Source organism: Cebus imitator, unplaced genomic scaffold (genome assembly GCF_001604975.1).
Source record: "Cebus imitator isolate Cc_AM_T3 unplaced genomic scaffold, Cebus_imitator-1.0 Scaffold83, whole genome shotgun sequence".
Lineage (NCBI taxonomy): Eukaryota > Metazoa > Chordata > Mammalia > Primates > Cebidae > Cebus > Cebus imitator.
Genome location: NW_016107398.1, coordinates 2102432 through 2118484, shown reverse-complemented (window position 1 = coordinate 2118484; position 16053 = coordinate 2102432). Strand labels below are relative to the sequence as shown.

Here is a 16053-nt window from a genome sequence, read left to right as displayed (position 1 = left end):
ATCCTATCAAAAAGTAGGTGAAGGATATGAACAGACACTTCTCAAAAGAATACATTTATGCCACGAACAAATATATGAAAAAAAGCTCATTATCACTGGTCATTAGAGAAATGCAAATCAAAACCACAATGAGATACCATCTCATACCAGTTAGAATGGCAATCATTAAAAAGTCAAGAAACAACAGATGCTGGAGTGGATGTGGAGAAATAGGATCACTTTTGTTGGTGGGAGTGTAAATTAGTTCAACCATTGTGGAAGACAGTGTGGCGATTCCTCAAGGATCTAAAACCAGAAATACCATTTGACTCAGCAATCCCACTACTGGGTATATAACCAAAGGATTATAAATCATTCTACTATAAAGACACATGTACATGTATGTTTACTGCAGCACTATCCACAACAGCAAAGGCTTGGAACCAACCCAAATGCCTATCAATGATAGACTGGATTAAAAAAATGTGGCACATATATACCATGGAATACTATGCGGTCATAAGAAAGGATGAGTTCATGTCCTTTGCAGGGACATGGATGAAGCTGGAAATCAACGTTCTCATCAAACTAACACAAGAACAGAAAACCAGACACCATTTGTTCTCACTCATAAGCGGGGGTTGAACAATGAGTACACATGGACACAGGGAGGGGAACATCACACACCTGGGTCTATTGGGGGATGGAGGTCTAGCATTAGGGGAGGGATGGCATTAGGAGAAATACCTAATGCAGACGATGGATTGATGGGTGCAGGAAACTACCATGGCACGTGTATACCTATGTAACAATCCTGCACGTTCTGCACATGTACCCCAGAACTTAAAGTGTATTTTTTTTTTAAAAAAAAAGGGAACAAAAGAAAGCAGGAATACATTCTTAACTCTATCCACCATTAGAAATGGAGGCTGGAAGAAGATGCCAAAAGCTCTCTCATACAGGAGTCTGTAGATAAAATATCTAGTAAAAACTACATGATACAAAATTAAGTTATAGGTTGCAAACTCTAACTGCATTCACTATTCATTGGTCTATTATAGTTTTTATTTGTATCTATACCTATTTATACTTAGTAATCTTTATGACCAGGCATCCTGAGAGTTTTATAAAATTACTTCACAAAACAATCAGGAACTCTACAAAAAGGCAGAATCTCTTTTTTAAGAGTTGAGTAATTAAAGCTTAAAGAGGTTAAGTGATTTGTCCAAGGCCAAACAATTAGTATATATAGTAGAGAAGCCACAATTCAAACCTCTAATAATATTATAAGGACAACCTGTTTTAAATGATTCTGAAATAATAAAACTCAAATTTACAATTTTAATGATGAAGTTATTCATTTAATAAAAATTTTATTTAGTCACATTAAAATATTCACCAAAGGATTATCTTAAGTTTAAAGAATCTCCATTTCCTTTAAAATAGAATGGAATTGGCTGGGCGCAGTGGCTCACACCTGTAATCCCAAAATTTTGAGGGGATGAGGCAGATCACCTGAAGTCGGGAGTTTGAGACCAGCCTGACCAACATGGTGAAATCTTGTCTCTAGTAAAAATACAAAAGTTAGCCAGGCATGGTGGCAGGCACCTGTAATCCCAGCTACTCGGGAGGCTGAGGCAGGAGAACTGCTTGAACCTGGGAGCTGGAGGTTGCAGTGAGCTGAGATCATGTCATTGCACTCCAGCTTGGGTGACAAGAGTGAGACTTTGTCTCAAAAAAAGAAAAAAAAATAGAATGGAATTAACCAAATTTCTATTTAATTGCATGCAACTCTTCAGGGATATCCATGTGAAAATCAGAATATACTATAACTTTAGTGAAATAATATCACTGGAGACATTTAAAAGCTAAGAGAAGGTAATCACCTGATACTCACCTAGTTAATTATGTGGCCTAATAAGAACTGATAAGACTATTACTAATTTGATTTACATTTAAAAACACATTATAGATTCAAAACAAATAACTTTAACACTACATGCCTATCACAAGATTTGAGAAAGAACACATGACTTCTTTAGTTGCTATACTTTGATTTACCACCTAAATGCAAATTATATATTTAAAATAGAATAAATAAATAATACTTGGTCAAGCTTTGTTTTTTGGTTTTTGGCAAATTGGTAAAGCATTATATATTAAAAATAGAATAAATTAATACTTGGTCAAGTTTTGTTTATTGGTTTCTGGCAAATTGGTCAAGTACCTAAGCTGTTTGGCACCTAACTGATGACTTAATATAATTGTTTTTTCAGATACAAATTGGTATTAATTTTCTATAACTCATATGTTTTATCAAGGTTAGATCTTCCAATGAGTTCAGAGGAATATGCAATACTTGAAAGCAAACAACTAAATACTATTTGTTACACTAAGAAAAGGAAATTTATATCACAAATGACTACTCTGCTCCCTTCTGGCTCACCCAGAGATAAAATATTTTTAAATTCTTAAACATCAGGGTTAAAATACTCAAAAAGTTTTCACCTTTGGTAATGCACAGTATGTTCCTTCATACTACTCCCCAAACCAATCACAGACTATCAAAATTACTTAAAAACAATTCTTACATTATTTTTGTTACATCCATAGGTTATCTTTGTGACTCTGTTTCTTTCCAGCTTGCATACAAACAAAATAGAGTGAAGAAGCACCAGATTCTCAGCCTTAGAGTCTTGTTGCTAATTTATGAGATTACCAATGTGCCTTCGCTTTAGTCTTTAGTTTCCAAAAGACTAAAATTTACTTGCATAGATATTTATTGACAAATTATCTAGTAATGAATCAAGGAAAGAAAAAAACTTTCAGGTCTGTTCACTGGTTTAACTAAGAATGATGTAATGAAGAACAGTAACCATAACCATATGCTAAGAAACAATAATTAGAATTATTTGAAAAATGATACAGAAACAGAAGGCTGCATAATTACATTGATAAGATTTGGACCAAATAGATCAAAATAATTAACACCTGACCAAGAAACAAAGTTGTAGCTCTCACTTTAAGAGTTCAAAAACTATCACCACACAGAGGGCACAAATATATATAAAATTAAATTTCTGGCTGGGCATGGTGGCTCATGCCTGTAATCCCAGCACTCTGAAAGGGCAGATCACAAGGCCAGGAGTTCAAGGCCAGCCTGACCAATATGGTGAAACCCCATCTCTACTAAAAATTTTAAAAAAAATTAGCCAGGCATGGTGTCACACACCTGTAGTCCTAGCTAGTTGGGAGGCTGAGGCAGACGAATCGCTTGAACCTGGGAGGCAGAGGTGGCAGTGAGCCAGATCGCACCACTGCACACCAGCCTGGGCAACTAGGGCAAAACTCCGTTTCCAAAAAAGAAAAGAAAAGAAGTTTCTCCTATTTACACATAAAATAGTGATAAGTAGGCTGGGAACGGTGGCTCACGCCTGTAATCCCAGTACTTTGGGAGGCCGAGGTAGGCGAATCACAGGTCAGGAGTTCGAGACCAGTCTGACCAACATGGTGAAACCCTGTCGCAACTAAAAATACAAAAATTAGCCATGTGTGGTGGCACATGCTTGTAATCCCAGCTACTCAGGAGGCTGAAGCAGCAGAATCACCTCAACTCGGGAGGTGGAGGTTGCAGTAAGCCGAGATCATGCCACTGCACACCAGCCCAGTGACAGAGCAAGACTCTGGTTCAAAAAAACAAAAAAAAATAGTGATAAGTAGAACTCACTTAAATACTGAAGTCACAAATTATATAATTTTTTAATTATACCTAATATGGCTATACCTATACCTAACATGGCTCCTATACCTAACATGGCTGTACCTAACATGGCTCCACCCGCTGAGAGTTTAATTCCTAGAAAACATACTTCAAATAATACATCTGGCACAGCCTATGTGAACATTACTAATCAAAGAATGTTCACTGACTGACTGAACCGTACCTATGTGAAATATATAATAATTAAATCCTCATTTCTTAGTCATTATTTTATGCCCATTTTTAACCCTTCATTTGTATCTAGGTTTATTAAACAAATAAATTCAGTCTTTTCTGTCACATCTCAAAAAATCTGTTTCCAGAAACCTTAATCATATTTAGACATCCTTCCTTGAGTTCCTCTCCAAGTTGAGCACAACTGACTTCATTTCTTTGACTTTCTTTAAGTAGAGCAGATCAGGAAAAGAAAGTTATTATGTTGACTCTTAAATTACCTAGTCCATACAAGCAGACCACTATTAGAAACAAAAGCTCAAATCTTAGTTCTCAGAGGACCGCTGAATCAGAATGTATATTTATTAATATTTTCATTAATTAAATATGAGATGTAATAGAAAGAGAATGAGTTTCAGTAATGTGACCAAACTCCTCAAAGACTCAGTTTTCACATTTGTAAGAATAGGAATACCATCTATTTCATGAAGATATAAAAACAGAAAGTAATATCTATCATAAAAAAGAATTATTATAGGTCACAAATTCTTAAGCAATGTTTGTATTCTTGCATATCTTGCTAATTATGACTATTTACCACATGGCTAGCATATATTGGGCACCAGCTTTACAATTTTATGTGCTAGCTATATCTGTGCTGGCTTACAGCAAGCATTCAACAAAATCAACCCCTGGTGCTTAATGTTACTTTTCCTCCTTCATTTCAGGATTGATTTTTCCGAAGAGTAAAGAATACTTCATAAACATTTAGACTTTCATCTGCATTCTGTGTCAGTCTCCATATTCAGTAAACAATCAACACTAATAAATTCACATAATTACTATGCCATTTAAAATTTTACCTTGCCCTTGAACCAACTGTGATTTTTTTTTTTTAACTTAGCCACTCTAGTGGGTACTTAGTGCCACATTATGATTTTAATTTGCATATTCTTTCAACAATCACTAATGAGGCTGAGGATTGGCTATTCTATTTTGAGAAATGCCTGCTCAAGACTCTAGATCACATATGTGAGTTACTTATACCTTCTGGATCTAAGCCTTTTATTAGTTACATGTGTTGTAAATAACTTTTGTCCCTTTGTGACTTGTTTTTTCCCACTCTCTTAAGGGTGTTTTTATTGTTTTACTTTTCTATTATCCATCTGGAATTGATCCAGTGGAGGGGGGGAATGTAAGATAGGTAATATAATACTTTAATACACATTGAGGGTAATATAACTTAAGTATGTGACAGAATACTTACAACAATATTCAGCATTTGGTTCAAGGGCATTATAAAATAATTCATTTCTATATCTAACTATGAAGAACAACAAACGTTAATGGTAACGTTATGGTTGCTAATTATGACTATTTACCACATGGCTAGCATACATTGGGCACCAGCTTTACAATTTTATGTATACAATATTCTGAACAATCATATGTAATTAAAAATTTCTCAACTTCCCAAATGAGAAAACAAACTCAGAGGAGTAAAGTAATATCTTATCCATGGAAACATATCTAATAAGGGTAAAGCTGAATTTTAAACCCATTATCCCCATTTTCTTTCCTTTATACTTTACTGCCTCCTAATTCGAACACTCTGGTAGTTCCTTATTGAGTAGTATTTTTCTTTACATTATTTCAAGATGTGTTAATACTTCCTACATTTTAAAGTGTGAAACTGATCATGAATATCTGATATTATTTAACTACCTACATAGCCACGATCATATAAAACTATGTTAAAATATGAAGCCTCTGCCCTCAATATGTTTATAATCTAATAGCTAGCACACATATGACAAACAAAGAAGCCAATTTTAAAATTCAAAAAAAGTAGCTGGATGGGCAGTTGGGGAAAAAAAATGAATAGATACGTAAAAGGAAAAAGAAAAATATTCATATATTTACAAATCAAAGCTTGGCATTTTTGTATTTATTTCGTTTTTGGTTTGTTTGTTTGTTTGTTTGTTTTTTGTTTGTTTGTTTTTGGGGGGGGGAGTCTTACTCTGTCACCCAGGCTGGCGTGCAGTGGCGCAATCTCAGCTCATTGCAACCTCTGCCTCCTGGGTTCAAGCGATTCTCCTTCCTCAGCCTCCCAAGTAGCTGGGATTACAGGTGCCCACCACCATGCCTGGCTAATTTTTGAATTTTAAGTAGAAATGGGGTTTCGCCATGCTGGCAAAGCTGGTCTTGAACTCCTGACCTCAGGTGATCTGCCCACCTCGGCCTCCCAAAGAGCAGGTATTATAGACGTGAGCCACCGCCCCTGGCCCACAAGTACAGTGATTTCTTAGATATAAAAGGTAATGATGCAAGAACGAAAATCAAAGGTAATAGAAGTCTTAAATACCACTCAGAGAAAAACATTCAGAAGGACATAAAGGCAATTAAAGATAGAAATTTTTTTTCCTGTCCAAATCTATATGCCTTGCTGCAGAATGTTAAACATTATTAAAAACAAATAAATTCAGAGTAAGATACAGCTTCAGGCAAAAAGAAAATCTGTACAAAACATTCCCCTTCCCAATCCCCACTCAGAAGTAATCATTTAAACAGAGAGCACTTTTGCTAACAAGCTCTCAAAGAATTCAGTGACAGCTAAAAAGTGAGCACTTGAAGTAGTGAGTTTTCAGTTTTAGAATTTGATCTCTTTGTCACTCTTCAAGGTTGTTGACCTTAAAGCCATGGTATATGACTCATCTGTTCATCCAATACTTTAAAAGGCAGAGTAGAGAGAGGTTTATTAATTTGCTTCAAGATGAGCTGAGATTGAAACGTCTTTCATCATTAAAAGTGTGCTCCTCAGCTGGGTGCAATGTAATCCCAGCTCTTTGGGAAATGAGGTAGGCAGATTGCTTGAGCTCAGGAGTTCCAGACCAACCTGGGCAACATGGTGAAACCCCATCACTACCAAAATTACAAAAAATAGCCGGGTGTGGTCGCACACGCCTGTAATCCCAGCTACTAGGGAGGATGAGGTGGGAGAATCGCTTGAGCCCAGGAGGCAGAGGTTGCAGTGAGTTCAGGTTGTGTCATTGCACTCCAGCCTGGTTGACAGAGCAAGACTCCACTTCAAAAACAAAAATAATAAGTAAAGTATGCTCCTGCCTGAGCACAATGGCTCACACCTACTATCCCAGTACTTTGGAAGGCTGAAGTGTTCCAAGATTGCTTCAGACCGGGAATTCAAGACCAGCCTGGCCAACATAGCTAGACCCTGTCTCTACAAAAAAAACAAAACAAACAAAAAGAAGTTTTTCTTAAAAATTAGCCCAGTGTAGTGGCATGAGCCTGTAAACCCAATTACTTGGGAAGCTGAGATAGAAGTAAGGCTTGAGCCCAGAAGTTCAAGGTTACAGTGAGCAAGGATCGCCCCACTGCACTCCAGCTTAAGGTGACAGAACAAGATCCTGTCTCTAAAAATAAATTGAAAATAAATAAATAATTTTAAAAGTATGCTGCTGAAGCAACTTTGCCACAATGGATATTTTCCTAATCTCCTCAAGGAAAAAAATTTTCAGAGTATATTGTTCATATCATGTTCAGGTTAGCAGATTTATGAATCAGTGATCTTCAAAAGCGTTTACATCTGGCCTTTCCAACTCATTCCATTTTTAAATAAATAGCACATTACGAAGCACAGAAAGACCACCAATAACTATCTGTCAAGTTGAAAAAAGGATGTAGAGCTGATGCTTCCTCTCTTTAGGCCAAAGAAAAGCACTGAACTACCTAAGAGGTCTATCTAGGTTATATAAATTTCAAAATGTACCACTGGTAAAAATAAAAAGATAAGAACACAGAAGAGAAGGAATACATAAGCTGTAATTCTCATTGGTAAGGGAATGTAAAAATGTGGTAAAGTGTTAGAAATTTAGATATATCTATAAAAACAATTTTTTTTTGGCTATACACTGCATCAAATTCTTCTTGACCCAAAGGTGAGTCTCCCAATGGCAAAGCAGAATGCTATGAATTTAAGAAAAATGAGAATAATTTATTCTAAAAATGTTTGAATAATTACACAGTACAATATTTACTGTACCCACAAGAACACATAAAGTTATGTCACAGAACACATTCTGTCCTCCAGAAAGCTCATCTAAAATGACACTGGCATGGAAAATAGCAAATTGCAATACAAGGCAGGAGCTACAATATATAATAAAAGTACATATGAAATGTTAGGGAAGGCATCAGAATATGTAATTACATTCCACACAAAAGAGGGTTCATGAAAATCACACTTGATTGACGCCATATATTATAAGTATAGGTTTCATAAGCAGTTAAACATATTCCAAACAGTAAATGCCATAAAGTCAAAGAAACTTGAAAGTGCTTCAGGGTCTTCATTCTATTAAATGTGAACCTAATATGTAAGATTCAGTCATTCATCCAAAAATATTTAATGAAGGTCCTCAGTGTACTAGAAAAGAACATCATTCTAGGTACATAGAATTTAAATTCTAGTGGTAAAGATAAACATTAAACAATGTACCCATAAGACACTTTCTGATAGTGATATATGTTATAAAGTGTTAAAAGGCATAACCTAGGCCAGGCGCAATAGCTCACACCTATAATCCTAGCCCTTTGGGAGACCAAGACAGGAGAATCACTTGAGCTCAGGAGTTTGAGACCAGCCTGGGCTAACATAGTGAGACCCTGTCTCTATATTAACATTTTTAAAAGCATAACATAATGGGGGTGGGGGCAGGAGAAAGATACTTTAGATAGAATAGTCAAAAGGTCAGTGTGAATTGCGCGTAAGGAGCAAGGGAGAGTAGGGAAAGCCTTCTCTTAACAGTATCTTTTGTCCGTTTCTAGAAAATGCTATTTCTTACCTTAGGCCTTCTTTACTGCTCTTTGCCTGCACTTTTGCATGGCTAACTCCATTTTAACCGCTGACTTCTTAGTACAAATGTCACTTTCTCAGAGGTGAGAAAGTAGATGATTAATAACCTGAATTTTATTGCAAGTGTACTGGGAAGACACAGGAAATATTAAGCAAGTAGGTGATGATCTGATCTTTTTAATATTGTTTATTTACTAACATTCATTTATCTAGGAAACCACCCAAAAGGCTTATAGACTAGATTATGGGGTACACAGATAAATAGAGAGACCAGGTGGAATGTTACTGCAATAGTCCAGTAAAGAAATGATGGCAACTATCCTAGGATGACAGAAATGGAGAGAAGTGGGTAAATTCAAGATAAATTTTAGAAATTAAGTCAACTTAATACAAAAGTATCTAGATCTTCAAATTTTATAGTCAGGAACTGAGAAAAAAAAAAAAAACAGTTGCAAAAGACTTGGGAGGAGTTCCTGTATCTTCTACCTTGACTATACATCGGATTTTATTTTAATATTATATAGACCATAAAAGGAAGAGAACTAGAAAACAGGAGCATCTGATACACATTTGCTAAAGCTGAAGCAACAATAAAATTAGAGTAAATATAACTTTATCCACTGGGGTCAAAGGAAAGAAATAGTCCTTTGCCTCTTAAAATTAGAGTATTACATCTAATTTTAAAAATACTTTGTTAATGTTTTGAGACATTCATTCTTGCATACTCTTCATGCTCAATTTACAATAGGGGATACATTCCCGAGGTTTGTAGCTACGTTGTGCCATCTGAATACTAGACTTCATTTCTGAAAATTAATGAGTTTACTGGTAAAACACCAGTAAACTTCCACCACTTCAATATTGCATGTGATTACCACTAACTTTGAAATGCAGGCATACAATGATAAAAACCAAACAAAAATTCTGCAGACTCTGTCATCCTGAATTTTAAAACTATGTATAAAATGAATTTTATGTATGGAAAAGATAATGGAAAGATTTAAGGAATAAATTAGTATAGCCATCTGTGTTATCAACTTGTTATTATCAATAACAACTAGCCTCAATTATTGAGAGTTTACTATGAGCCAAGTATTATACTGTGTACGTTGTTCACATTATTTCTCAACAAGTTTATGAGATCGGTATTATCATCACCATTTTAAAGATGAGAAAAAAAGGCTTATTAGAAAGGCAAATAATTTTGTTGAGAGTTGAACTCAGGTCTGTTTGCATCCAAACTCCAAATCCATAACCATGACTTTGTAGTGCTGCCACACTTTTTTAAAATCAGTTTTTAATCAACATAGTTGTACATATTGTGTGGGTACTTTTGATATTTTAATACCTGTATGCATACAATATGTAATAATCAAATCAGAGTAACTGAGATATCCATAACCTCAAACATTTAACTTTCCTAACCACATTTTTTATGCTACCCTAATGAGACTTTTAAGAGATAATTATGAATTTGAATGTTACATTTTTACAGTGACTACATCTCAAACATCTAAATGTTAAACACATGTTAAAATTAGTATGCCAAAATAAATATTTTCTAAACAAAAAATGTAAAAGTATCAAAAAATATCACTGGCTTATAGAATTTTTCTCTTGAATGCCAAAATAAACAATAATATATAAACAATACGATATAAAATAAACTTTTTAGAACCCAAATTAATCTATTCATCAGTCAAGAAACTAAAAATGGCTTTCAGATCTTTAAAAATATAAATGTGAAGAAGGCTGTTTAGAAGAAAACATTAATTGATACATTTGCTTTCCCATTTCATATTTGCAGATGGTAATTACTCTCCTAACAATATTTATAATTTTTTTAAAAATGTTTTTCTATACTATAAGCTTAAAAATGCGAGTAAGAAAATCATACAAATCCAATTCACACACAAAGAAATTGTGTTGTATACCTTGAAAATTATTTGTTTCACTTTCCTCATACTGTACCTATCCATATTTCCAGACATCTAAAACTAGATCAGACACTGTTCTTAAACATCTGAACATTTCTGTTTACTATAGAAATTGTGTAACATCATAAAGCATAATCCTTGAAAAAATATCTTTCAAACAAGCAATTAAAACAAAGCTTACCATTTTGATGCCTGTGGAAAACGTCACTGGTTTTATAGGTTTGGGTTTCTCAAGTTGCATTTCTACTTGGGTAGATCTGTCTTTATGCTGAGCCAAAAGTAGAGCAACAGGAAGATCAGAATTCTCCTGTAAGAATAGTTTAAGTTCAATGTGAAACGTAAAAAGGGACAACTAAAAAGCAACAAGACTTTTATTTTAAATTGTGTCTTCTCCATAAGCATTTCATGTCAAACTAAATATTCACATTATGGAGAATGCTTTACAAAAAAGTATTAACATTCCATAATAAGAAAAGGCTGTTATAGACTCATAAATCAAAATAACCTGCAAACAAGCATTTTTATAAAATCCACATTAAAAGTTCCTATTTCAACTAGCAAGCCAATCACATTTATTAAAACAAGAAAAATAAGCTAATCAGAAAAAGAATAATACAAAGTACTATAACTTAGATCAGATGTTTTTCTAAGACGCATTATTTTTACCAACAAATTTAGACCAGTTTAAAATTGTTTCCCGTTAGATTTCACCTGAGACCATTTGGAAATGATCCTTGTTCTGTTTTGCACAATGAAACTATTGTAAGTACAACCAAAAGTATATTTATTTTCCCCTTTACTAACTTACTTTTAAAATTTAAGTCGATGTTTTTTAAATTAAGTAACAAAATGATAAACATTTTAATATCTTATATTAATTCTAAATCAGGGCCACTATTTAAACAAATCCACACAGAGACACATTTTAATACCATAAGCAAATTACTAATTTTTATATGTAGACTTTTTTTATTCTGTTTAACAAGAAGTCCTCTTACATGTTTAAAGTGCCATGGAGCTAAGGTCTAAACTAAATGATATCCAGACATTTTCCTTTCTGAGTTGTCAGAAATAAGAACCCAAAAACATACGCAGAGGGATGTCAGGAGGGAGAAGAGATCTCTCTCTCTCTCTCATACGCACACATACAAACGCGCGCACACACACACACACACACACACACACACACACACACACACACACAAAGATTGAGAACTTTCTGCATCTATAAACAAGATGAAGGTACAAATACATTTTTATCTCCTATACCAGGATTATGTGCTAAAACAAACACATTGTTCAAAGAGGCTCCAGATGTTAAAATAGTGAACACACAGAATTTGATCCTGAAGAAACTCTACTGCTAGCATTTCATAGCACAAAACAACATAGAGCAGATTTTAATTTTCTTTCCAAATATACCTAATTAATGTTTTAGGCATGAATGTGGTTAATTAATATACTTACAGGAACTGTTTTAAGGTTACAATATAGAAATAACTCAAACAGGCAACTTAATTTCAATAGAATTGTACCAGAATCAAGTTGCAAATCAAGATTTTATAATAGAAGTGCTTTGCAAGAGCAATGTTACAAAGATTAAAACTTTTAACAGTAAATGGAAGAATGCAAATTTTATTTATGTATAAGATGTAACCTTATTAAGGAGCAAAATCATTAAGACCTGGCTTTAGCAATAATGAAGAAAAAATTATCAAATGTAGTATGAGGAGAATATACTAGAATACCTTTTATATTCTATAGCAAAGCATTAATAATGCATAAGTAACTGTATTGCTATGATTCCTTGCAGCTATTCTAGATTTACATTAGAAATTTTATAATAAATTATAAAATTAAAGAACATTTTAATGGGCTGTGGCCAAAAATATCTTTTAAAAGCTATTATATCTTTTCACATGTAGAAACTAACAGAAGAAAAATAAATTTACTTGGCTAAAAAGTTAAAAGTATTGCTTTCCAATGTATACTCTAAATGAATTCAAGTGTTCTTCCTTAACTGGTATTTACTTTAAAAAGCAAAATTTCTTATATAAAAACAAGACAATGTATTAACTTCAAAAAAAATTTAAAAAGTTGCCAGTCAAGAGTTTAGATTGTTTTAATCCTGGCTTCACATTCAAGTAAAGGAAACTGAATGTTAAAGTGTCTTGGTAAACAGCTGAAATCTAATAAAAACAAACATTCTAAGGCCCTAAAATGAGTTTTGATACTGAAGCATAGAATTTAGTTCAAACCATTTTAGCACTCAAATTTTGAAGTATGGAAGCCTTACTAAGTATTAAACTAGAATTAAGCAGGAGCTCCAACAACAAAAAATATGAATAGAGTAAAATAAACTATGTGAAACATGCATGCTCTGGGGAATACCTAATGCAGATTTAGCCTTTCATGTTATTTCATTCTTTGCATTACATTTTACCTTAAAAGGTTTCCTAACCTATATTAATTGCCAGAAGGCACACTGTTTAATATTTAAAGAAATTTTAATAAGAACTGCCTGTAATACTCATTAAAAGCTTCATAATGACCATTTTTAAAACATTATTTTAACTGACTTTAAGCAAGCCATCTGGCAAACAATATTTCTAATAAAAATCACCTACTGCATTTGACAACAATATTAGCCCATACAAAATTTAAGGCATAAACTGAGGCGAATTTTCTAACAGGAATATAAAAAGATTTTAATAAGTCAGGACCTGTTTAAAAATCTTTTTCCAAACTGTTTTTTAAAATTAAATTTACAGTTAGGATTAAATAAATGGACCATTTAGCCAACATTATGGCAAATGCTAAGCCATAAACATTAAGACCATAACATTAAAATCCCGTCACATACAGTATAATGTAATGCGAATGCTTCTTAAAAGGTTAAAAAGTGACTTTTGGCACAAAGACCAAACCCCAAAAGAAGAGGAAAAAAATTCTAATAAGTAGTACTTGTGTAAATTAGGTCCAGAGAATAATTCTAAGATTTAAGCTTCTAGACATATTTACAAATGCTAATGCTTTGTTTTTTAAACAAAATCTCATACATGAACATATACAGAAAAAGAAATATATTCTTTTACTTTGTTAATAGAATTCAAGAAGATAAAAAGAAATTTAATGAATTTATTAGTCATAAAGATTTAAAGTATTTTAACATTATAACAAAAATTTTATAAAGACTAAAAAATAAACATAACAAAATCTTTAAAAATAAGTTTTAAAATGAAAACCAGAAATTCCAACTGCGTATTCTAAACCAATCTGCTGTAATTAATTGTACTAATGAATACAGTAAATTACTAAGAATTATTTAACTACCATGTTATATGATCTAAACAGTGAGGGAAGTATGTGCAGTAATGACTAGCAGGTGAAGAAAACAGGAAGTGGGAAAAAGAACCCACAAAAATCAATATTAACTCCAGATTATACACAATGTACAACAAAGGTAGTTTCACATCTTGCTTCATGCCTCACTGAATCAAAGGGGAGCTTCATGCCAACAGCAGCTCAATGAGGCAGCAAAACAGTACTTTTAGAATGAAAAGAATATATTGTCAGGCACGGTGGCTCATGCCTGTAATCCCAACACTCTGGGAGTCTGAGGCAGGTGAATCACGAGGTCAGGAGTTCAAGACCAGCCTGACCAAGATGGTGAAACCCCGTCGCTACTAAAAATGCAAAAAAATTAAAAAGGCGGTGGCAAGCACCTGTAATCCCAGCTACTCAGGAGGCTGAGGCAGAGAATTGCTTGAACCCGGGAAGCAGAGGTTGCAGTGAGCCAAGATTGCGCCACTGCACTCCAGCCTGGACGCAGAGCAAGAACCCATCTCAAAGAAAAAAGAATATGCAAGAATAATTGTTATGCAAAGCTGGCTGACCTCAAAATAAATCTAAAAACCTTTTTTATTAGATAGAACATAAAATATTAAAAGTATATTTTCTATCAAAGTTCTATATTTGGAATTCATTAAATTATATAGAAGAGAAGCATTATTCAAGAAAGAGCATGTAACTCTTTGTATACAATAAAGGGAAGAATCTTTCAATAAAACAATTATAATTAGTAATTATATACTAATAATTAGTAACATCAATTTACTAATTCTTCTTTAATGTTTTTAATTTCTCGCCAAACATCTACAAAGATATAAAACACAACATGTCATTTCACTGTTAAAGCCATACCTCGCACTTAATAGTTTCAAGAAAGAATTAATGAAGGCCAGGTGCGATGGCTTATGCCTATAATCCCAGCACTTTGGGAGGCCAAGGCAGGCGGATCACCAGGTCAGGAATTCAAGACCAGCCTGACAAACATGGTGAAAGCCCGTCTCTACTAAAAATACAAAAATTAGCCAGGCGTGGTGGCCTGCACCTTTAATCCCAGCTATTCGGGAGGCTGAAGCAGGAAAATCACTGGAATCCAGGAGGCAGAGGTTGCAGTAAGCTTAGACCTGGCCGCTGCACTCTAGCCTGGGTGACAGAGTGAGACTCTGTCTCAAAAAAGAAAAAGGAAAAAAAAAAAAAAGAACTAATGAAAGTTGCTAGGGAAGACATCATTATTCTATGTAATATGCTGCTGTCCTCAGTTTTGGAGTCAAATTCACATTCTACTCATAGAAAATAGAGTTTTATGACAGCATTTTCTATCTAAGCCTCATTAATACCCTTAACCTTGGAGAGAGATCCAAGATGGCTGATCACTAGCAGCTCGGGAATGTAGCTCCCACTGAAAGAGCAGAGAACGAGAGGACGCCACACTTTCAGATAAATTTTTGTTGCTCACCCACCAGGAGATTCCCAGCAGAGGAGCCCCACGTGTCGCCAGCGCGACTCTTGAGGCCGGTGAGGCGGTTTTGCCGCTGCCTTGGAGCAGGGGTTCTTGGTGCAGAGTCAGAAAAGCACCATCAATCTTAAAGCCGCCGTTTTGGCTGGCGCAGTGGGTTGCTCAGATTCTAGCACCGGGAATCAACAAGTTGGATGTCCATTCAGAAACCCAACTATAAAGACGGTAATTATAAAGACCACAGATGGATAAATCTATAAAGAAGGGAAGAAAATAGCCTAAAAAGGCTGAGAATACCCAAACTCAGAACGCCTCTCCCTCTACAGGGGATCACAGTTTCTCATCAGCAACAGAACAAGGCCTGATGGAGAAAGACTGTGTTCCATTAGCAGAAGCAGACTTTAAAAAGTGGATGAGGCCGGGTGCGGTGGCTCAAGCCTGTAATCCCAGCACTTTGGGAGGCCGAGGCGGGTGGATCACGAGGTCAAGAGATCGAGACCATCCTGGTCAACACGGTGAAACCCCG

The 16053-nt window shown here is 34.6% G+C and overlaps 1 protein-coding gene across 1 annotated transcript in view; it reads right to left on the bottom strand.

Annotated features, from left to right (window-relative positions):
• MNAT1 (MNAT1 component of CDK activating kinase) overlaps window positions 1-16053 on the bottom strand; it is a 219717-nt gene that overhangs the window by 120982 nt on the left and 82682 nt on the right. Inside the window, exon 6 of the mRNA XM_017533935.2 lies at window positions 10905-11030. Within this exon, the coding sequence (XP_017389424.1) occupies window positions 10905-11030 (126 nt within the window). The remainder of the gene's footprint in view (window positions 1-10904; window positions 11031-16053) is intronic.